Here is a 24,753-nt window from a genome sequence, read left to right on the forward strand (position 1 = left end):
TAGTGAAGAAATTACAAAGTTTGAATAATCTGGAAAAGATCAAAGTGGTTAGGGCAAACAAATAAACCAATTCAGGAAGCCCCTTGCCTCCAAAAAATAAACCCTCTCATAGATAGGCAATGTTACATGATGAAATCTGCTGTTCTTAAAGTCAGACATCCATCATACCTTGCTTCCAGTTGCCATAATGGTATATCTAGATGCTTACTGTATCAACTGCCGATTTCCACCAACTACTAAAACAGGATGCATTCTGGGATGAAATTTGGTGACTAGATTTAGAGGATCCATAAACAATAAGCAGGGGAAGGCAGGGAGAGAGGGAAGGGACAAGGAGGGAGGGAGAAAGAGACAGAGAAGAAAGAGAAAGGGGGGTGGAAGAAGGAAAGGAAAGGAAAAGAAAAAAAGGAAGGAAAATAAACAAAGAAGGAATATAAAATAAACAAAGAAGGAATATAAAATAAACAAAGAAGGCAAATAAAAAAAGAAGGGAAAAGAAGGAAATAAAATAGATGAGTGTGAGCGTTGATGCCAGAAACTCCTGAGTTTACATCCTGGCTCAGCCACTCCCTACTTCTCTAAGCTCCACTTTTCTTCATGTCAGTAACTTGCCCAAGTCACAGAGCTAGAAACCGATGAGAAGTTAAGATTCAACAGAAAAGAGACAGAGAAGAGGAAGACAAAAGAAATCCAGCACTGAATTCTTTGAAGAAATGCTGAAAGCATGCCCATTAAAGAACACAAGACACAAGAAGTAAATACTAGAAAAAAGAACAGTCATCACTAGGTATAAGATACATAATATAGAAGTGTGTATCTGGAAAACCCAAGAGGATAAACTGAAAAAAAACTACACTAAGAAACTTAAATAAGGTGGCTTCCTATAAATAAATATTAATAACTTTCCTACATATAAACAATAATCACAGAAATAATTATGAAAACAAGATACTTCTTGGTATAAAAATAGAAGCATCAAAAACAAAGTATCTAGGAGTAATCTCAGTAAGAACTGAGCAAAATCTAAAAGAAAAAAACTATATACTCTGCCTAGGGAAATAAAACAAGGATTGAATATTTAAGTAAACATATTATTCTTGGATAGAAAGTTTCAATTTTGTAATAATGTATCAATTAATGAAATTCAAATAAAAATATCAACAGAAATCATCTGAACTTGAAAAGCAATTTCAATTGTACCTAGGAGGAAAATATGAAAGAATTACAAAGAAAATTCTGGCAAAAAAACAATAACTGGCCTTATGAGATACTAAAATATACTGTAAAGCTACAGTAATTGATACAGTATGGCTGTAGAATAGAACTAATCAGATAAAGCTACAGAAGAAAAGTGGGACTTCCAAAATCGACCCACACAGATAGGATTATATAGCATGGGTAAACTTGGTATTTCAAATGAGTGGAAGGAGGTAAGATTTTTGTTTTTGTTGTTGGGTAATGATACTAGAAAATAAAGGGAAAATACTGGATCTCTCCCTCATTATACTAAAATCATAGATAGGTCAGAAATTTTAGTGTAAAAAATTAAACCATAAAAATACTAGATGAAAATATCCTGGGCCACAGGAATCATGACACAAAGGTTCAAAAGCCATAAAAGAAAAAACTGATGAAGTTGACTACTGATTATTTTAAAAGTCTTCACACACAAAAAAAATTATAAACTTAAACATAAGACAAAAGACAAACTAGGAAAAATACGTGCCACAGATACGGCAAAGAGCCACGGTCCTTTAACAAATGACACATTGGATATCAGAAAGGAAGAGATGAACAACTCAAGAAGAAAACAGGCAACAAAAGACCTAGAAGTGCCCTTCATAGGAGAGGAAATCTTCAGGAATAATAATAAAAAAGTAAAATGAAGCTCAGTCTCATTAATTAAAATTATAATTTTTCACCTATATATTAGCAAAACATTTTTTCAAGATTTTATTTATTTATTTGAGAGAGAGAGAGTGAGAGACAGCATGAGAACAGGGTGGGGGGCAGAGGGAGAAGCAGACTCCCTGCTGAGCAAGGACTGACATGCGGGGCTCGACCCCAGAACTTTGGGATCATGACCTATACTGAAAGCAGACGCTTAATGGACTGAGCCACCCAGGCACCTAGCAAAACATTTTAAGGTTAATTATATTCTGTATTAGAACAGCCAACAGGCTCTTGGTCACAAAAGAGAAGACTTCAATTGGAAGACAATTCATAAACATCAATTTTAAAATTAAATGTGTCATTTCATGACCCTGAAATTTTCCCTTTAAGGAGCTATCATGTAGAGATAATTACAGAAGCAGAAAAACATATTCCAGGATGTTTGTTAAGCCATTTCTCATTTGAAAAAATAAAGAAAAGTAAAATACTATGGTCAACCCTAAAATGGAATTTCACATTCTCTCCATCTTTTTTTAAAAATGAGATAATTTTTCCTTGTGCCACACATACTAAATGAGGTATCCACTGACCCATATGTTGTGGGTAGCAAAAAGAGGATGCTGTCAAAAACGATTTTTTTAAAGATTTTTAAAATTTATTTATCTAACAGAGATAGAGACAGCCAGCGAGAGAGGGAACACAAGCAGGGGGAATGGGAGAGGAAGAAGCAGGCTTCCAGTGGAGGAGCCTGATGTGGGGCTTGATCCCAGAACGCCGGGATCACGCCCTGAGCCAAACGCAGACGCTTAACAACTGAGCCACCCAGGCGTCCCCCAAAACGATTTTTATGTGATTTGATTATTACTTAATAAATACGTCAGTTATCCATTACTATGTAACAAATTACTCCAAAATTCAGCAGCTTCAAACAACAAAGATTTATTTTCTAACAGTTTCTGAGGGTCAGGAGTATCTTAGCTAGATGGTTCTGGCTCAGGGTCTCTTGTGAACTTGCATCAGGCTATCGCCTGGGAACTGCAGTCAACTAAAGCTGGAGGGTCCACTTTTCAGTTCATTCATGTGGCTTTTGGTGGCCTTGGTTCCTTGCTGGCTGTGGACCAAACACCTCAGTTTCTTACCACATGTTCCTTACCAGTGCCTTACCTCAGCCCAAATTTCCTAGTGTCCTCACAACATGGCAGCTGGCTTCTCCCAGAACAAGTGACCCAATAGAGAGAGAGAGCACACAAAATGGAAGCCACCATCTTTATAAATCTAATCTCAGAACTGCCATACCTTCACTTCTGCAGTATTCCATTTCATTCTAGAAGTAAGTCACTAAATCGAGCCCACATTCAAAAGGAGGGGATGGCACATGGATACCAGGAGGTGGGGCTCATTAGGAGCCATTTTAGAAGCTATCACTATATGTAATATATACATGGAGTGTAACTAGATGTTTCTATAGATACAGATTTTTAAAAACTCATATACAGTAGGGGAATTATATATCCTGGTTAGTTTGAAATAGTCCTAGTTTATGCCTACTGTCCTGGAATAATTTCAAAACATTAACATTGTTTACCTCTAGGGAAAGAGATAGAGAAGACTTTTATGCTTGCTTAATACACACCTGTATAGAGTTTTAATGTTTACAATAAGAATGCATTACCTTATAAAGAATTTTTCAAAGACAGAAATTGCACTTCTAACAGAAATTAGACCTCTAGATTATCTTTCAGAATAACTCAAAATATTGTCACATAGATTCCATTTCAGAGACAGTGACTGAATTCAAAAGAAAAGTTTCTGGGGATTTCAACAATGGAGAGAAGAAAAAGAAGAACTTCATTTTTTAGGTAACACAGAAAAAGTCTCCCAACAGTGGCTGTTCCATTCCTGTTTCTCACAGTTGTTTGGGTTTGAGTCCCCCTGACCATAGCATAGTTTGTATGATTTGCTGGCATCCATCTCACAGATATAAAAGGGAAATAACCAAGTGGGCTATGACATTTAGATAGGAGAGCCCCAAAAACCTCTAAAATTAAGCCACTGGGATGAATCCAAGATGTCAGCAAAAAGAATAAGGAAAGAGACACCTTGCCTCTGACTTAAGCCCACTGCTTTATTTGCAAGATCCCTGAGGAGTAAATAGTAAAAATAGTCTTGGATATTAACAACAGTCAAATACAGCAAGAATTAATTCACTCTCATAGACTGAAATTTTCCCATTTGAGATTCTTTCCTTTGTATTAAGACATTACAATATAAGGAGGCATCAGGATTTACTTTGAAGCCCTGAATGTCAAAGTTGATCTTATTGCATAGTAAGGGGCCCTAGGACCAGAAAGACCATTTCCTAACTGTATAACCTTGAGTAAGGTCCTAAAGCTCCTTTTGTTTCAGTTTCTCCATCGATAAAATAGGACTATCTTAGTCTTTTCAACAGATAGTGTTAAAACAACTGGACATCCACATGTAAAAAAAAAAAAAATTAATCTAGACACAGACCTTACACCTTCACAAAAATTAACTCAAAACGGATCACAGATCAGAATGTAAGATGAAGATCTTTATAACTCCTAAATGATAACATAGGAGAAAACCTAAATGACCTTGGGTATGGCAATGATAGTTTAGATACAACACCAAAGGCACAATCTAAGAAATGATTGCTATACCGGACTCCATTAAAATTTAAAACTTCCTCTCTGTGAAAGACAATGTCAAGAGAACAAGAAGGCAAGTCTGGGAGAAAATATCTGCAAAGACACAGCTGATAAAGAAATGTTTTTCAAAATATACAAAGAACGCTTAAAATTCAACAGTAAGAACACAAACAACCCAATTTAAAGATGGGCCCCCATCAAAAAAAAAAAAAAAATCACCAAACTTGTACATACAGAGAACAGACTGGTGGTTGCCAGAAGTGAGGGGTAAGCAAAGTGGGTGGAGATGATCAAAGGGTACAAACTTCCAGTCAGAAAATTAGTAAGTCCTGGAGATGTAATGTACAACACCATGACTGTAGTTCAGAATACTGCATTGTATATTTAAAGTTGCTAAAAGAGTAAATCTTAAAGATTGTTATCACAAGTAAAAAAAATTTTTGTAACTGTGTGGTGATGGATGTTAACTGGACTTACTGTAGTGATCATTTTGCAATATACGTAAATATCAAATCATTATGCTGTACATCTGAAAATAATACAACATGATATGACAATTACATCCCAATTTTTTTAAATGGGCTAAAGATTTTAACAGACACCTCACCAGATGGCAAATAAGCATGTGAAAATATGCTCCACATCATATGTCATCAGGGAAATGCAAATTAAAACAACAATAAGATACCACTACATTATCTATTAGAGTGGCCAGAGTCAAGAACACTGACACCACCAAATGCTGGGGAGGATGTGGAGCAACAGGAACTCTCATTCATTGCTGGTGGGAATGCAAAATGGTACAGCCACTTTGGAAGACAGTTTGGCAGTTGCTTACAAAATTAAACACACCATTATCATACAATCCAAGATCATGCTCTTTGGTATTTACCTAAAGGAGTTTATTCAGCTATATATTCACTTAGATAGCCATACACCTCTTTAACATTTATTGAGTTGGTATGCCAATGCCTTAAAAGTCTGCAAAGCCAAACTGTTTGTGGGTTTTTGTAATTCCTAACTGCCAAACTCTGGAAGCAACCAAGACATCCTTCAGTAGGTGAATGGATAAAGGAACTGTGGTACATACAATGCAATACTATTAAGCACTAAAAAAAAAAAAAAAAGTGAGTTCTCAAGCCATGAAAAGACATAAAGGAAACATAAATGCTTATTACTAAGAGAAAAAAGTCAATCTGAAAAGGCAACATACTACACAATTCCAACTATACGGCATTTTGGAAAAGGCAAAACTATGGAAACACTAAAAAGATCAGTGGTTGCCCAGGGCTGGGGGGAGAAAGGAGGGATGAATAGGTGGGACACAATGGATTTTCAGGGCAATGCAACCACCGTGTATGTCACTGTAATGATAGATACATGTCATTACACATTTGACCAAACCCTTAGAAGAAACAATAGCAAGGGTGAAAAGATTAACTACAGACTTTGGGTGATTATCATGTGTCAATGTAGGTTCATCAATTGAGGCACCATTCTGGGGGAGGTTTTGATAATGGGGGTGGCTATGCATATGTAGGGCTGGGGGTATACAGGAAATCCTTGTAGCATCCTCTTAATTTTGCTGTGAACCTAAAATTGCTCTAGAAAAATTAGGTCTTAAAAAAAAAAAAAAAGACCCAACTTGCTCTTGGGGGCTTTTAAGAAGGAAGAGAGGATTCATGAGCCAAGAAATGAGGGTGGCCTCTAGAAGCTCAGGCCAGCCTTCAATTAGCAGCCAGTCAGGAAATGGCCACCTCCATCATACAACCACAAGGAAGTGAATTCTGCCAACAACCCAGATGAGGAAGGAAATGGATCCTCTTCTAGAGTCTCCAGAAAGGAATGCAGCTTGCTGACACTTTGATTTTAACCCACTGAGACTCATGTTAAACTTCTATCCAACAGAAAGATAAAATAATAAACTTGTGTGGTTTGGGGGGGGCAGATTATCTTATAGGGCTGTTATCATGACGTTAACATACATAAAGTATTTAAAAGAGGGTCTGACACATAGTAAGCACTCATTAAATGCTAGCTGTCAGCACCACCTACAATCTAAACGGCCTTAAAGAAATAATTACTCGCAGCCTGATTCTTTGTAAAATAAGGATAATAATATCTTCCTCACAGAGTATTTGTGAATGCCAAATGATAACACTGTGTAAAGTGCTTAAAATAGTGCCTGGCATATGGCAGATACAAAATATATAACAACTATACTACTAAAAATATCATCATTATTGCCTAAAAAATGGAGCTGATTTTAAACCCAAGAGTTAGATGGACTGATATTTTGCACATGAAAGCATCTAGCACAGTACTTGCACATAACTGGTGCTCAACAAATGTTCATTAAATACGAACTTAAGTTTCCACAGATCATCTCTATTCTAAAAGCCCAAAGAGAATTTTTTTTAGACTCCTTAAAAATTATAAATCCTGAAATTTGATATTCTAGGAACAATTTTCTGGCTTCTTTATTGGTTCTTTCCTTTTGTAACAGGATGTTCAGTGGGATTTTATGCTGGAATCATGGTTTAAATCCAAAGCAGGAGACACAGCTGCTAAGTATGTTTCATTGAGTTGAGAGGGCCACTGGGTATGTGGCCAGCCCCCAAGCAGTTTCGGGGTGGTGGTGATTTGAGTCCAGCCCCCCCCCACACACAACCACCCTCCAACCCTGGTCAACATAAAGGGAAATTAGGAGTGAGAGGAACCTATTGAGGAGTGGCCCTTCTTCCTTTCCCTGAAGAGGAGGGAGCACCCAAGAAAATCAAGACTAGGAGTGCCTGCCCAAAGGGATAACATTCCCCAGCTGGAGTCTGCTTAGCCAGCATACTTGGCGATGTGCCCCCAAGCTTCCTGAGCAGAAAGAAAAGGAAACGAGGAAGAATTGGCAGTAGAAGAGTGACTCTAAATGGCATGATGACAATTGGAGACATTTGTGGTAAGCCCCCAAAACAGGAGGCTGGGGGGTCTTGAACGCCTTGTTTGATAAGAAACCTTGGTCACCTGCTCAATATGAAAGTGAACTGACCCCGTTGAGCATTTCCCTATTTCCAGGGCCCACAGGGATCGTTTAAGAAACAGTATGACTGAATTTTGTGAGAGTACAAAAACGTACCCAGGAAATAAATATAACAAAATATGAGGTTTTTCAAAGCTGTCAGAAGTTGGAGCCAGCCACCTCTCTACAGGTTCTCTAAATGGTACTAGACCGTGAAGCAGTCCTATCACCATACAGCTGATTCACACTGGAGTAGGACCAGGAGAAAGGCACAGACTTGGGAGTGCCGTCTTTTTTCATAAGGCTATTGCCTCTCCACCCCTGTAGAGCAAGTGCCTTCCCTCCCTGCCAACAAGGAAGAAGAGGGGTGGGGGATGTTCAAACAGAATCACTTGTAAAGACAATGAAGGTCTGCAATAAATAGACAAGGCATTTTACACTTGGGCTGTTTGCTGCGCTGGTGCTGTGCTGGCCTTGTGCTATCTTGTGTGAAACTTAACCAAGGAAAACCTCACTACGATGGAGTCAGGAGGCCAGAAGGGGGAGCCCTCGCACCGTACCACTCTACCTCAAGAATTATCAATTATAGACCCTCCCCCAACAGAAGAATCGACAGGGAAGAATCATCAATTACAGTTCCCAACAAGAATAGATGTACATTGCACCTCTTACAAGAAATCAACTACCCCTGCAACTCAGCCAATGGGAAACCGTCATCACCTTGACCTCTTGCCTTTCTCCAATGGACTTTCCTTCAGAACAGCCCCTCAACTTCCTCCTCCATAAAATAACGCTCCTCTCCTTTATTGGCCTAGCCTATGGTTTCAGCCATCCCTTGCTTTTTCCAAATTGCAATTTTCCACTATTCCCAAATAAACCCATTTTTGCTAGTAAAATGACTTTTATTGTTAAGGGCAATGCTGGAAAGAAGAAACAGAAACGGAAAGAGATAGGGAGGCAGTGGGCTGTAAAAATCCCTTTGGGGTGGCAAGAACGGGGAGCTGCCTGTGGATGGAGTGCTTACCAGCAGTCCACCCAAGAAGGCTGCCCACCAGGTGAAGGAGCCAGGCCAGTCCGCCCTTAGAAGAGGTGGGCAGCCTGTTAGGATTCACCTGAGAAGCCGCAATGATTAACAGAGAAAAGGGACTGTGAATATTCATGTCCTCCCTGCCCACTGGGGAAGACAGAGCTCCTAGCAGGAGGCAGAGTGGGGCTCTGCCTCAGAAAAGGCCCTTCACACTTAAACTACATGCTCCTGGAGGTTCAGGTAGAGCCAAAGCAGGCAGAGATGGTAGTCACAGGAGTTTTCATTGTGCTTTAAAATAACTAAAACTGAGGGGCACCTAGTGGTGCAGTCGGCTGAACCCCCAACTCTGGGTTTCAGCCCAGGTCATGATCTCAGGGTCATGACATCGAGCCCCACATGGGGCTCTGCACCCAACATGGAGTCTGAGATTTTCTCTCCTTCTCCCTCTGCCCCTCCCACTTATGCTCTCTCTCTCTCTCTCTAAAATAAATAAATCTTAAAGGAATTAATTAATTAAAATAAACAAAACCGAGCTAAGCACCAGAATACACTGTCTCAATAATCAAGATTTACAAAAATTGATAAAATTGGCCACATTGGCCAAAGACCCATTAGAGCCAGCTAAGTGAGGCGGGGAGCGAGGGTCAGGAGTTAGGGCTTCCATGGCTGGAGCAGTTATTAGGAAAAATAAAATGACTGTGTTTTTACCCCAAATTGAGACTCTTTAATCCACAGCCTTCTATTTCCAGCCCCTCCCCCTCCTGTCAAACTCCCTCTCCTTTACTATGGCAGGGTGGCTAGTTGAGTCAAGATCAGTTGCTTACAGGGGCACCTGGGTGGCTCAGTTGGTTAAGCGCCTGCCTTCAGCTCAGGTCATGATCCCAAGGTCCTGGGATGGAGCACGCCATTGGGCTCCCTGCTCAGTGGGGAGTCTGCTTCTCCCTCTCCCTCTGCTTCTCCCTACCACTCATGCGCACACGCTCTCTCTCTCTGTTGAATTAAAAAAAAAATCTTCAAAAAATATTAGTTCATACAAAGTAAACAATCCCCATCCAAGCCAGCCTGCCTCCAAGTCTCTGTCATTCTACCGGTAATTGGGCTTTGCTTTCCCCCATGGACTCATGTATCTTTTAGGAATTTTTTAAAGGGCTTTTTCCTCTCTTAATATTTCACATGTTGCATAAGTTAAGCAGAATCAAAAGACATCATAGCACTAAACGTACACAGGGCTCTGGCCTCATGATCACTATGCAGCCAAAAACAGAGTGGACCAGAGGAGGGATTTTGGCCCAAACACAGACACAGCTAAATTCTGAAAGTGAAGTTAAACCTGGGCTTGTTTTTCCTCCATAAAAAGGAGTTCAGAGATTTTTTTTTTTTTTTTGGAGACTATCACTGTTCTTTTTATAATGTATGCTGTGTGCTTCTCCGTTCTATGAAGGGAAGGCCCATGTCTTCCTGGCTAACTACTTGATTCTCAGCACCTAGCAAGGCAAGAATGCCTGGTACACAGAAGGCACTGAATAGTTAGTTGTTGAGAAAAGGAATGAGTAAAGGAGTGAACAAATGAATTGGTAGTGAATATTAACAGCATGGAGTCTCAATATTAGGTAATAAATGGAACTACCCCTGAAGTTATTGAGACAGCTATCTATAAGCCTTGCAGAAAATGTAATGTTTTCATTCATAAAACAAGTACTTGTTAGAGAGTCAGCAAGACTGTGATGAAGGATCAGAGGCAGACAAATATAAACAAGACTCAACGTCTGACCCTAAAGCACCAAAACATCAGTATGTATAGCTGCTTCAAACAGGTGCAAAGGAGAAGGACACAGGATAGAGATGGTTTAGTCCAGTGTCAACACAATCAATCACCAACACTCAACTTCCAAAAAACCAACCCAACAAAATATCATCAGGGGATTTCTGTGCCTTTCTACTGTACTCTTACCCTCCACGCAGGTGGATATGATCGGTTCTAGTTTCAAGCCCAAGATTTCCAATTTCATTTTTCTTCAAAGATTTTTATTCATGCATTTGCGAGATAGTGAGAGAAAGAGCATAAGCGGAGGGCAGGGGCAGAGGGAGAAGAGGAGTCCCTGCCAAGCCAAAAGCCAACATGGGGCTCGAACCCTGGACCCTGAGACCTTGACCTGAGCTGAAGGCAGAAGCTCCACTGACTGAGCCCCAGGCACCCCCCAAGACTTTCAATTTGAGTAAATAGGAAAGTGACTCTTAAAATAACAGTCATAACATATAATTGGTTTATATTTTTATTCAAGACATTACTCCTTTTCCTTGAAATCGCTACCTTGTCATGAGGAAAAGGTAAACTTCCTTTTTAAATTACAGTTTTTAATTGCTTAAATCCTAGAAAATAGTACAAATGGTCCCATAAAGGCATTTCTTTTTAAACAAGAATGAAACACTGAGCTAGTTATCAACTGTTCTGTAATGAAGAGAATCATCATGACAGACAAAGGCACAACTTCCAGGGCACTAAATAAATTCCTCATAGAGAAGTCTCCACAGTGCTCAATGGGGGGACTGCAACTGCACACATCCCATTGTATGGGAATCTTTCCTAGTTGCTTTTGCCTCTTGAAAATTCTCGAAGGAGAATTTCATCATTTCATGTGAACAATCATTGTATTCTACTTATGCAATCACCTTCCATACTGAAATGGAGAAAAACTCAAATCTGCCCTTAGCCAAAGTTGAAGATTTTCTATGAACAACCAAAGAAGCCAGTTATAAGAATTGACGGTAGAGGAAAGAAAAGGAAAAAAAAAAAAAGTCAAGAAACTACTTTCAGAAATGTATACTAAGAAAATAAACAGATTAAATGTTTAAGATGTATACACAAAGATGTTCATCACAGCATTATTTACAAAGGTGAGAAACTGCAACAACTATCCAAAATAGTGGGTTAGTTAAATAAATCATTAACTATCCTAACAAAAGAAAAACTTATAGCCATTAAAAAGGACTAAGGTATACAAACGGCCAAAAGACACATGAAAAAATGCTCAACATCACTCAGTACCAAGGAAATACAAATCAAAACCACAAGATACCACCACACACCAGTCAGAATGCCTAAAATTAACAACTCAGGAAACAACAGATGTTGGTGAGGATGTAGAGAAAGGGAACGCTCTTTTGCTGTTGGTGGGAATGCAAACTGGTGCAGCCACTCTGGAAAACAGTATGGAGGTTCCTCAAAAAGTTAAAAACAGAGCTTCCCTACGACCCAGGATTGCACTACTGGGTATTTATCCAAAGGATACAAACATAGTGATTCGAAGGGGCACATGCACAAAATGTTTATAACAGGAATGTCCACAATAGCCAAAATATGGAAGAGCCCAGGAGTCCATCAACAGAAGAAGGGATAAAGAAGATGTAGTACTATATACAACAGAATATTACTCAGCCATCAAATAAAAGAAATCTTGCCATTTACAATGATATGGATGGAACTAAAGGGTATTATATGCTAAGCAAAGTAAGTCAGAGAAAGACAAATACCATATGATTTCACTCATATGTGGAATTTAAGAAACAAAACAGAAATAGGCTAAGGAAGGAAAAATAAAATAAGATGAAAATAGAGACAGAAGCAAACCATAAGAGACACTGAACTTTAGGAAACAAACAGGGTTGCTGGAGGGGAGGTGGATGGGGGGAAGGAGGTGGATGGGGGGAAGGGGCATTAAGGAGGGCACTTGATGTAATGAGCACTGGATATTATATAAGACTGATGAATCACTAAAATTCTACCCCTGAAACTAATAACACAGTATATGTTAACTACACTGGATTTAAATAAAGAATTTTTAAAAAATAAAGAATAAAAAGGGATGACGCAGAGCTACATATATCATTTAAAATATTTACAATATATGGTCATATTGTCAAATTCATTATATTTTGTTTCATAAACACACATAGAGGAAGCACTGAATGTTTTGGAAGACTACATACCAAAGTACTAGCAACCTTTGTCTCTAGGTGATGAAATGTCAGTTACTTTTACAAAGTGCTGTTCTTGTCATTTGAATGCCAACTTTGAGAAAGCAGAACTCTTTAAGGAAGCTTTTTGATTTCCCATGCTCAGTATTTACCAAATATATGAAGAAATACTTTAAAGAAAAAAATCTAACATGCAAATATGATATCCTTTATAAGGATCCTTTGGAAGAAAGTAATTTGTTCCAAATCGGTAACATTTAAAAAATTCAGAGTAAATAACGTTTTTCCAAAATGAAAATCATAAAGCTATTTTATCACCAGCTTGGCAGTTAAAAATTATTTAATTATATGAGAAAATGTTAAAGATATAACACTGAGAGGATAAAAGAGAATATAAAACTAAATATACGAATATATACCATTTAGTAATACACATATGCAAACAAATATGCACAAAAGAAACTGTTCACAATGAAGTACTTCTGACGGATGGAATTATGAGTGGATTTTTCTCTTTTACTACATTAAAAATTTTTCTACAGTATCTATTACCTCCAAAATCAGACAAATAATGAACACTATAGATTTTTTAAATAAGCACAGGGGACATCAAATCATGCATATTATTTTTTGTATCAATAACTGAAACAAGCAATTTGCTCCCCAAAAGCCCGTTCTCATTACACTCCCTTGGAAATCTCTGGTAGTGTACTCTGTTACTTAAGCCCTGAATAATAGAGAATATGTAACTCTGAATTCACTTCAGCTTCCTCCTGGCACCTAATTAAAGGAATGACACAGCTCCTCTGGTCTTGGCTGCTTCCCTCTCATGCAATGCCATAGTGAGAAGACAGTCCAACAGAGAAGGAGAAAATCAATCACTTCGAAACTCAGCATAATTATCTGAAACAGACCAACCGTAGCCCTTGGAACACGGCATTACTCAATTTCTTACTAACTTAACTAATGACACCAGAACAGACTGTAAATTTTATAAAATCAGGAACCACGTCTTAACTTTCATTGCCGTATCCCAGCCCCTACCTGGTGTACAACAGGCATTTTTAATGTGGATGAATGAACAGGTGATTTATGGCTGGGCTCTGTTCTCTTCCTTAAAATTCTACTGGCCATTTTACAGCATCCTTAGTACTAACACTATGGAGGAAGAGTGTGTCATAAGGTCACACTGCATTAGATATTCCATTACTGAAAGTACAAGTAATAGGCATCAGATGTGCCCCAGGAAGCGGCTTTTCTCATCATTACGGCTTAATAATTAGCAATAACTCAACACCAAATCCTCTTAAGGTAAGTACTGCCACCCACAGCTAAGGCTCAGAGAGACCAAGGTAAATTTTTCAAGGTCACAAAGTTAATGACAGAATCAGGATCAAAACCTGATTCTCTGCGGCCTCAAAGCCTAGATTCTTTCTAGGTGGGAACAAGCATCCTGTCATCTCACCAGCCAGGTGGGGATGGCTATGGATTCTACAAAAATTATCTCAATTATCATCACAAACTTATGAAGTAGGGTAGCATATTATATACCATTTTTCGGATAACAAAACAAAGGAACAGAGAGGTTAAGCAGCTTGCCCAAGGTCACACATTCCCAAGAGAGCCAAAGTAGAATGAAAAGCTAAAAAGTACTGAATTTTATTAGAAATCTATCAACTCCATCAAAGAAATTGCATTAATTACACATAGTCAGCATCACTTCCAAGATGATTTATAACTGTGATGAGAAAAACAACTTTTAAGAAAAAACTTTTGTTCTTCTGAGTTGCTGCCTAAACATTTTACAGTGTGATAACCCTGCTCACAGCCACAGTCTGGACATTTAGATAAGAACTTAAGTTTAGGATTCCCGCCATAAGTTCCTGCTTTTCTTTTCTTGGGGAACCTTTTGAAATAATCACTTACAGTCAAGCCCGAAAAACGTTAGTGACCTGTGCTCCAACCACCTTACAGGTAATAGGTGCTTGCTACCCTGCTCTGGATCTCCTCTCATTCATGACTGGGAACAGAGGACTGCCCTTCCTCCAGCTCATTGCACCCCCTCAATTCTAGGATCTGATAAATCTTGTGACTCTACTTCCTTTCTGGGTGCTTATTGAAAACTGCATCCTCAATCAAAATGACCCCATATGGGTTTCCCTTCTCCAAAGCGGGAGCTCAGATGCTGGGGAAACTCCCTGCTCCCCCAACCCAACCCACCACCACCACCATCCCACCTCTGCATGAGTGGCTTGTAACTTCTCATTCAGGGGGTTATACTCTGTGTGTTCTTCATTCACCAGCTCTGGCTTCCTAATACAATTTTGTCAACAAACTGGCCATACTCTACACTAACATATAAAATTATTCAATTGATCTAACCAGCTCCTTATATACTTCTCTCCAAAATGAAGACTAATAGACTTCCAAGCTGCAAAAAACCACCTCAATTTGCAAGGCAGAGGACAAAAGCACAAATGTATCTAAATATTTAAAAGTTACAATCAAATCAACAAACAGATAAAACAAATATGTTCTAACCTTCTATCCTTTTCTCTGAACAAATAAACCTGCACACAAACTGGGATGCCAGGTTCAAATGTAGGCTTCTCAAACTCCAGGAAGTTTGATACTGTACAGGGCGACACAGCGAGAGCACACCCATGTGCCCATGTGAACCCCCAGTCCCATATCCAAGTTCTTTCCACAGCCTCCGCCTCCCACAAAGAGCTGTTCCTTGGCCATCACTTGGCTGAGGAGTGCACACATCAATGGGAGGAGCCACCCTAGAATGGGGGATGGGGGAAACTGCCCCACACAGGCAGGCAGGCTGTGGAAGCGGGCCTGGGTCATTTGGGCAGGGAATTCCAGGGTCTACGAAGGCCCCAGTGATGCCTTGTCCCTTTGCAAAGAGCTGAGACCAAAGGAGGAACAGTGACGCCCCCCCTGGCTCCTCTTGCCAGGGTCTAAGTGGGGCACTGGTGAGAACCCTAGCCAGCTCTCACACAAGCTTTCAATAGAGACAGTTGCTTAAAGTAAATTTCCCAAAATGCACCCCCTCTCACTACCTTTCTTTAACCGAGACCTGGCCATCTACCAAAGTACAATTCATCTACTTCTCTTCCAATAGTCAAAGCATTTATGGCTTGTAGTTTCCAGATTTAGCTCTTCATTGCATATTTTCTGGGATTTTTAAAAATCCTGTCAATTGGGTTGGTTTTGTTTCTCTAAAGTAGTGGTTCCCCACCAGGGGCAATTTTGCCCCCCAGGAGACATTTTGCTAAATCCGGAGACATGTATATTTGTTTCATCTAGTGGACAGAGGCCATGGATGTCGCTAAATGCCCTCCACAACAAAGAATTTTCCAGACCAAAATGTTAGTAGTGCTGAGACGAAAAACTCTGCTCTAGAGTAAGAACTCTTTCAAAATAGAGAGGATGTCATCTCTTCCTTTGATGCCCACATGGCCAAGCAGAACATCAGACCTCATTAAGTATTTGTTGACTGACTGATTAGCTATCTGGTCCCACACCTTGCTGAAACATTCATTCCCACAACAACTCAACAAAAATTACTGTGCCAGGAATCGTGCTCGGCTCTGGGAATGCAAATATGAATGAGCCAGCAGAAAAGGCAGACAAATAAACTGATCCATTTAATACAGCATCATGAAAAATGCACCTGTCACTACCAGATAGTTATATATTTATCTATTCATTATGTCTCCCCTCATGAGCCCATAAACTTCAAGAAAGCAAATCATAAGTTAACTGCTATAGTTCTAGTGTTTTCTATGGTAATAGTGGTAGACACATAGTAGTAAATGTTTTTCGATAATTAAAGAAACGCAATAATATGCACAAGGCAATAAAAAAAAGAGAGAGAGAGAGGAGAAGCTTCTAACACAGCCTGGGAAGGAAGAAAGGAGTAAGGGAGGCTACCTTGAAGAGAGATAACATGGATTAAGCATTATTTATATGCCAGAAGCATTTTTCAATACATTATCTATTCTAATGTTCACAACAATCCTACAAGACGCCACATTAAAAAAAGAAAGAAAGAAAGAAAGAAAGAAAGAAAGAAAGAAAGAAAGAAAGAAAGAAAGAAAGAAACAGCCACATTTTACAGATGAGAAAACAGACAGTGAAGGCTGACTTGCTCAAGAACACAGTAAATGGCAGAGTCAGAATTTTAGCACAACTAACTTTGGGACCCTTGCTCTTAAACAGTAAATACACTGTCAAGAGATGAGTAAGAATTGGCCAGGTGAAGGGCAAGGAGTTGTGGCCTTGAAGGAAAGAAATCCAGGCAGAGGGAATGACACAAGCAAAACCCACACAGCCTAGCTAGTTTCAGCAATCAGAACCCTCACGAGTATTACTATACCAAAAGAGGAATGCTGCCCAAGGATGATGTTGGAGAAGTATTCATGGCCAGATCATAAGGGATATAGGCAGCAGTGCCTCGTTTATCTAACATTATCAGGAAACAATCATAAGGCTTAGAGTCAAACAGCTCTGGGTTGGAAATGTGACCCATCATTTCGGTAATGGATCTCTCTGAATCTCCATTTCCTCATCCATAAAACAAAGAACATACAAATATCTACTTTGTAAAGCAGCTATGAGAACAAATGATAAGAAACATAAGCACTGAGAACCAGGCCTGTATATTTTATCTGTCCAATCTGTTAATGATTTATTCTTCCTATCATGGTTATTGCTAATGAAGTTTTTTCACATTTGTAAATTCACAACATAATTGAAGCTTATTTTCGTAAGCATCAAAATGTATTAAACTATCTTTTCCCTAAACTACTTCTAAAGTGAATTCCATACCATCTCCACCTTAACAAACATTAAGCCTTATATCCCATATATACAGAGGGCTGCACCTGCCTTCTTCCCCCTCCACCCTCGGGACCCTCTGCAGCCACCAGGGGAGCTATGGAAATATCTAAAGCTTCTGGGATCCACAGATTCAAAAATATGGACAGAAACGAAGTCACATAAAGCTAGAAATGCTTTGAGTAGTATTTCGTTCAGAACTTGGGAAAGGAAGGAGGCAAAGTAATGGTTCGCACCCAGTGAATATACAGAATTTTCAAAGCATTTTGGTGTGTCATCCTCTATCCCCCAATCCACCAGCAACAGTGATGTGCCAACTCTGCTGACAGCTGACACACGGCCGGTACCCTCGGATACTTACTTGATGTTTGTTCATTTTTCACAATCCACACCTCAAGCCCATTCAGAGATGGTGACCTGGCCTCCATCTACCTCCCAGTCTACCTTCCTACTACCTTCTCGGTGGGAAAATGAATACCTTTCCATGCAGGAAGCACATGAAGAATTTCCACACCTCCCTGCTTTGGCCTTTGCTGTTCTCCCTGCCTAGAATATCCCTCTGCCCTCACCTCTTACTACCATCCGATTTTACCATCCTTCAAGGCTGTGCGAACACCACCTCCTCTCTGATTTCCCTCCTTCCAGCAGAATTAAAAGCCATGTTCTGTGAACTTCCCCGGCACTTTGTTCGTGTTTCTCTTGTTAAAATGACCATGCATTGGGGGCGCCTGGGTGGCACAGCGGTTAAGCGTCTGCCTTCGGCTCAGGGCGTGATCCCAGCGTTACGGGATCGAGCCCCACATCGGGCTCTTCCGCTATGAGCCTGCTTCTTCCTCTCCCACTCCCCCTGCTTGTGTTCCCTCTCTCGCTGGCTGTCTCTATCTCTGTCGAATAAATAAATAAAATCTTTAAAAATAAAATAAAATAAAATAAAATAAAATAAAATAAAATAAAATAAAATAAAATGACCATGCATTGAACAGAAGTACATGGCAAGCATCGTTCTAGGTGCTTTCTATATGCCACCATGTAATCTACACTATAAACTTGTAAGAAATTATTACACACTCCATTTTACACATAGACAGAGTGAAGCTCTGAGGGTTGAACTTATCAATGATCATACAACCAGAAAGGGATACAGCTGGGATTCCAACCATGTTCTGACAGCTCCCGAGTCCGTAAGTTTTTCTCTCTGCTATGCTGCTTCTCTTTGATGGCCCTAATGTCCAGCTGGTTAGTTAATTATACACACATATGCCTGTCCCTGGGATTACAGCAAATCCCCTGATGGCAGGGACCTGGGCATGTTCCTCTTTACAAATGGGGATGATAATGTATCCACTTATACAAGGTTGTTAGGAGAATTAAATGAGACGGTACATGTAAAGCACTTAACACAGTGTCATGCACATTGTAAGTTCCTAATAATTTGTCGGTTTTGTTAGTGTTATTACTGTCATTGTTACTATGTCTGATGCCAAGGATAAAGTCTTGAGCGTAACTTGCGAGCTGAAGTTTCTTTCAGAGAAGCAAATGAAGTGGGTAAGGCCCTGATGGAAGAGACAAATGCCGCTTTGGTTCAGCATTTCCCCACACTACTTGACTACTTGTTCAGAAGCAACAAGAGTTGCACAGAAACTCTCCAATATTTCTATGATACGGTCAATTGATTCCTTTATCTTTCTGTTGCCATGTGGATGTTACAAAAACCTCCTACCTAGTACAAAACTCTTCAGCGCTGTGACTTTCTTGCTGCCTTCTCCTATGCGAATTGTCAAGGTTCCCCTCTGAGAAGTCATACTTAAGGTCTGAGCCAAGAGAAGAAGAAAATCATAAAAGGAAAGAAAAGAACAAAGGGCAAAATGTAATCTGGAATTCTAACGCTTATACACATAACGAAACACTTTCCTTTGTCCTCATAGCATTTAACAGTACTTTAAATCATCCTAGTGCTTTACTCGTTTGTTTTTGTAAGTCAATCCCCAGTAGGAGGTAAGCTGTCTCATAGAAAGCAATCTGTCCATCCTGTTCACTGCTATCTCCCAGGGCCTAACTCATATCTGGTATATAACAGTCATTCATTAAATATTGGCCAATTAACTGACGGCAATTATTTGTATGTGTGTATATATGAACATGTGTATAAATTTATACATATACATGACATCATTCCACAGTTTATGAATAAAAGTATGTATCTCCACACATAAGTGCATATTGTACTTTTGTGTACCTATATTTCTATTTGTGCCGAAGATATTTTAGACTGGAAAACACAGCCACCTGTTTGCAAAAGTTGTGCCCTCTTAACATAACAAAGGCCTCTGGCTGACCTAATATTTTAAAAACATACACTACTACCCACATACTACCAATTCACATGTTTAAAACAACAGATTTTATTACACATGCAGAGCACAAAAAGTGTTTTGACTTAACAAACAATGATACCTTTATCTTTTAAAACTCCTCGTCCCTATTTATTAGGTTCAGTGTAAAGAAGCAGGGGAGCGGGGGTAGTATATTGACCAGTAATGTTTCTCTGCAAATTTGGCAAGCAAAATGTTCCAAATTCTTATGGGCTGGCCAAAAGTCCTTATTTAAGTTGTAACATATACAGAAAATTATAATTCATGACAATTATAACACCATTGACTGGGTAAATGTGAAAACACTTGGGATCACTTTTTTTTTTATTTAAACCTATACCAATCCTGCAAGGTAAATATTATTATCCCTATGAGAGAGAAAAAAAATGAAACAAGAGGAAACCAGAGAGGGAGACAAACCTTAAGAGACTCTTAATCTTAGGAAACAAACTGAGGGTTGCTGGAGGGGAGGAGAGTGGGGGAATGGAGCAACTGGGTGATGGACATTGGGGAGGGTACGTGTTGTAATGAGCACCGGCTATTATATAAAACTGATGAATCACAGACCTGTACCCCTGAAACAAAGAATACATTATATGTTAATTAACTGAATTTAAATTAAAAATAAATAAATTATATATATATGGAAACTAAGACTCAAAGAGAAAGAGTGGACTGCCAAAGATATTCTGCTGCTTACCTATCTCTTCATGGCACACACAGCCTAGAAATTCTACTAGTCTAGACTTCTACTCCAAAGCCCAAACTCCTCAACAAGCAATGGTGCATCTTACACTTTTACAGGCACTAACTTTGAGGGCTAAGAGTTGAGGCAGTTTTTTATAGTGTGTGGATTTTAATTAGTAATTCTCTGCACATAAAGACTAGACCAAATGACAGCCAAACACACTGAAGATTACTCCAGGCTACAGACAGCAAGGGACAAATGTGTCTCAGAAATGGTCAGCCTGTTTCTCAGAATATCAAGCATTTTCCACTTGATCACGTCCTGCAAAAGAAATTTATGCTCTAAAAGAGCTTCCTTATTCCTCTTCCTATACAAAAAAAAGGACTCTTTCATTGCAAACTAATGGGAAGTTCCTAACTCATTTCCTTATATTACTTGGGATAAAAGTGCTTTCTGTCTTTAGAGAAAAGAATTGCTGGATGCTATGCCTTTTGGGTGATTTTGAGTCCCAACAGTCAATACTGTGAAGGCGAGAGAAAATAAGCCCTTATATACTTTTAAGGGGTGTAGGATTATTTTAAACTTTATGATAGCTGAATTCTAAAGAAAGAGAGAGAGAAGGAAAGTCTTCCCTCGCAGTTCAAAGAATTCATCTGCCTTCCCCTGAAAGAATTGGCTATTATCTTTGACCTTCTATCCAGGAGCAGGCCTGAGGAGGAGAAGGAAACTGTATGTTTAAAAAGTTTTTTGAAATTTATAGATGTTTCTGAACATTTTAACCAACAGTAGTGAAAATGTTTAAGTTGGTTCTCAGCTGCCCATATCTACTACTTGGAAAGATCCTAGGCAGAGCAGGAAAGACTTCCCCACCTCGACCACTACAATCTCAGGAAGAGCCGACTGCAGCCTCTTCAGCCCCAGGGACTAAAGGGGAAAAGGGCACCTGGTCGTGGTGGAAGCCCCTGTGTGTCCCCCTCAACATACCCAGGAAAGTGGAGAGGAAGGGGAAGCAGCACTGCCTTCCCTCCAATCTAACTACACAACCCCTGCTGCCAAGAACTTATTTTTAGACACTTAGCTGAAATTCCCAGAAAGGAAGGGAAACTACAACCTCTGAGCGATCCTCAGCATTCCAATTTCCAACCTGGCTTGAGTTTTTTGTTGTTTTCTGATGGCAAGTCTCTACCTAAAGTCCATCTCTCATACTCCAGAAAGCATCCACAGTCTAAGCAAAAAAAAAAAAAAAAAAAAAGAGCTGGGAGCTGTAGAGCTTTATATGATGAAAATTTCAGCTCCCACACTTCAAAGGGACATGTCATGACCTTGGGGAAGTAACCCTTCTGAAGACTCAAGTTTGTGGTTGGTAAGATGGGATTAATCTGTTATTGGAAAGTTGTTGAGTCTTCAATAAAAAATCACACAGTATGCGGCTCTTAGTAGGGGATCACTAAGTGCTCTGTGTTTTGTCATGGCCACACTGCACAAAGCAGCAGCATCCTGGCTAGGTGTCCATGTTTTCCTGCCCAAGATTTGCCCATTACTCCCTCATTAGTGATTTAGGTTACCAACCACTCACCTAACCTCAGGAAGATGCCTCTTACTTTCTTCTAGTTGTCTATAGCTTCAAACATCTGCAGAGCCCAAGAGATAAATTCTCATTAAGTGCAAAGGACAAAGTTAGCCTGGATACTCCTTCCCACCAGCTATCGACGAATCATTGACTGTTAACTCTGGCTGGGGAAGAAATGCTTACAGGCTTTAGTGGGCAAAGCAGGTGTCTGCACAGCTCTTGGTGTCAGGTGTGGGGAAGGACCCCTGACTAAAGTCTTCGGGTTTAGAAATTGCAAAGAAAGGGAGTAGGACCAGAAGGACTGGATGAAAGAGATGCCTCTGCAAGGCGGTCCTAGCCAGTGACCCTGTCTTCGGGCGCACAGGGAGTAAAGGACTCGAGCTGGGAGGAGCCCTGAGGGGAGGAGTACCTGAAGACTCTCGCCGCCGTCTGGTTCCTTCTCCACGCCGTGCCCTGTTGCAGCACCCCTTGTACGATCTCCTTCTCGTTGGGCAGCCGGTAGACCGGGAAGATGTAGAGCCAACAGAGGACCACGACGCAAAGGGCACTGGCTCCCACCGGTAGCCGGGTCCGCGGGAACTTCCACGCCAGTACTGCCATGGCCCCTCTGGACGTGTGTCTCCGGGCCCGCCTGCAGGGGCTCATCGCAGCCCCGGAGTCCCGGGGGGACGGCCTCAGCACAGCGTTAGGCGAAGTGGCAGTGGAGGGTCCCCCCACCACCGGCCCCCCATGCACACACACCTTTCGCTTTCTTGTTTGCACTCGCACGTACGTTTCTTCGGCCCTCACGGCCCCAAAGGTCAGCACAAGGATTTTTTTAAATGCAACTTTTTCAAGGGTTTCTTCCTAGGGGAAGTGGCCGGTGGGCGAGTCACGAGCTCTGGTCATGGTCGCTTCCCCTGCAGAAGGCGGGCGCTGGGGTCTCCAAGAGCGCAGAGAGCGGCCGCGGCGACTCGCTCCCGCCGGTTCTGCAGCATCACTGTCGCCCTCGGTGCGGGTCCGGGGAGAGGCTCGGCTCCCTCCCAGACAACTGGTCCGCGGCGTCCCCTTCTGAGAGATGCTCCTGCGCCCTTCGCCGCCTCTCCCCGCCTCCCGCGCTGCTGCACCGCCAGGCACCCCCCAGACGCGCTCTCCGCGCCGCGCCAAGTCCTTGGAAATTTCCACCGCGGCCCGGGACCGCTATCCTGCCCCGGGTTCCTCCGCCTTGCCTGGCAGGACCCTCGCTCCCCACCCCTCCCGGAGAAGAAAAGAACTCGCTCTCATCAGTTAATTCAGCGGCGCGCCGCAGCCTTCCGCTGCGCCCCGGACTTCGCAGACAAACGCCCGGGGATTGGTGGAAATCAAGGTCTCCCCCGCCCTCCCCCACCCGCAAATTTGCCTCCTTCGACCCGTTCAGATCCGCGACGCTCGCCTGGAGCGCGCGCCTCTCCCTCCCTCCCTTGTTCTCTGGAGATAGAGGCAAACAATAAAAAATAACCTCCCACCCCCAATGTATGTATATATTTGAGTGTGGCAGAGACTGGCTGATAACCTAACCCTTCGACACGCAGCCGGCGTGCCGGGGCTGTCACCCTGCCGCCGTCACCTTCCTCCCTCTATAACTGGTTGGTTATTAACACGCAGTGAGGCGCGAGGAGGCCGGCGGAGATTTATTCCTTCCTGGGCCCCCACCCCCATTACCCGATCCCGGAGCCGCGGCTCTGGCGGACACTCGTGCGCGCGCAGGCGCGCGCGCGCGCGCACACACACACACACACACACTCAGATACACACACTCCGATGCTCACGGAACCGCACGCGCGCGCACCAGGAGGTGCGTGAACACCGGGATCCTCCGCTTCGACTCCGCCCTGCAGGGAAAGGCGCTGCTGCATCCAGATGTGCAGCCAGCTGGTGCCCAACCTCGCAGACCTCGGGACAAGATAACGCCTTGGAGGCGCGTTCACCTCCTTTGCCTTTTAGATTAAAGGGCCGTTTGTTCTTAGACCTCTTCCTCGCTCCACCCACAAGCTAATCGCAACCCCGACCTTGGAAAAGCGCCACCAGCCTGTACCCGCGGAGCTGAGGGACCCACAGTTAGCCATTTCTGCTCGCCCCGGCGGTCGACGCATAGCTCGGGTACCTCCTAGCGGTTGCCTATTCCATTTGCTTATGCATCTCATCAAGCAGAAGTGTGCAGGGACAAAGAAACCCAGCAGCCTACTAACCGGGTCAGCTTAGTATCACGAAACCAAAATCCAAGGCCATAGCTCCATTTGCTCAGCTGACCAGGTTGCAGCGCCACAGAGCAATCTCTGCTGACTGCTAAGTGGCCTGTTATCTTTCTCCAGCATCTCTCTCCACTGAGAGGTGAAACTTGGGAAGTTGGTGGAAAGTTATTTACCAAAAATGACCGAACGACCACCATAGTCTTAAAACTCCAACACTACTAAGGCCTCTTAGGAGAATGACCCACTGCCCTCCATGACCAGGCATGCCCCAGAAATCTTTTAGGTAAATCATTAGAGGCGTGAACTGTGAAATCCCAAAGTTATACCTTAGCATAGTGGAGCCTAATGAAGACTGTTTGAAATGAAGATCACCCAAAGTTCTGCAAAGTAACCAACCCACCCTCTTCTGTTCTGGAAAGGCCAAGCATCTTTCTCATAGTTGCCAGATCTAGGGTAAATCACCTGCCATCCTTTTTCCTACAATATGAATA

At 41.5% G+C, this 24,753-nt stretch overlaps 1 protein-coding gene across 1 annotated transcript in view; it reads right to left on the bottom strand.

Annotated features, from left to right (window-relative positions):
* Positions 1 to 24,552, bottom strand: part of ST8SIA1 (ST8 alpha-N-acetyl-neuraminide alpha-2,8-sialyltransferase 1) — a 150,180-nt gene extending 125,628 nt beyond the window's left edge. Inside the window, exon 1 of the mRNA XM_045811846.2 lies at positions 22,462 to 24,552. Within this exon, the coding sequence (XP_045667802.1) occupies positions 22,462 to 22,697 (236 nt within the window). The 5' untranslated portion in view covers positions 22,698 to 24,552. The remainder of the gene's footprint in view (positions 1 to 22,461) is intronic.
* Positions 24,553 to 24,753: the final 201 nt, after the last annotated feature.

The sequence above is a fragment of the Ursus americanus genome, chromosome 25, assembly GCF_024610735.1.
Source record: "Ursus americanus isolate L20-20 chromosome 25, mUrsAme1.1.p, whole genome shotgun sequence".
NCBI lineage: Eukaryota > Metazoa > Chordata > Mammalia > Carnivora > Ursidae > Ursus > Ursus americanus.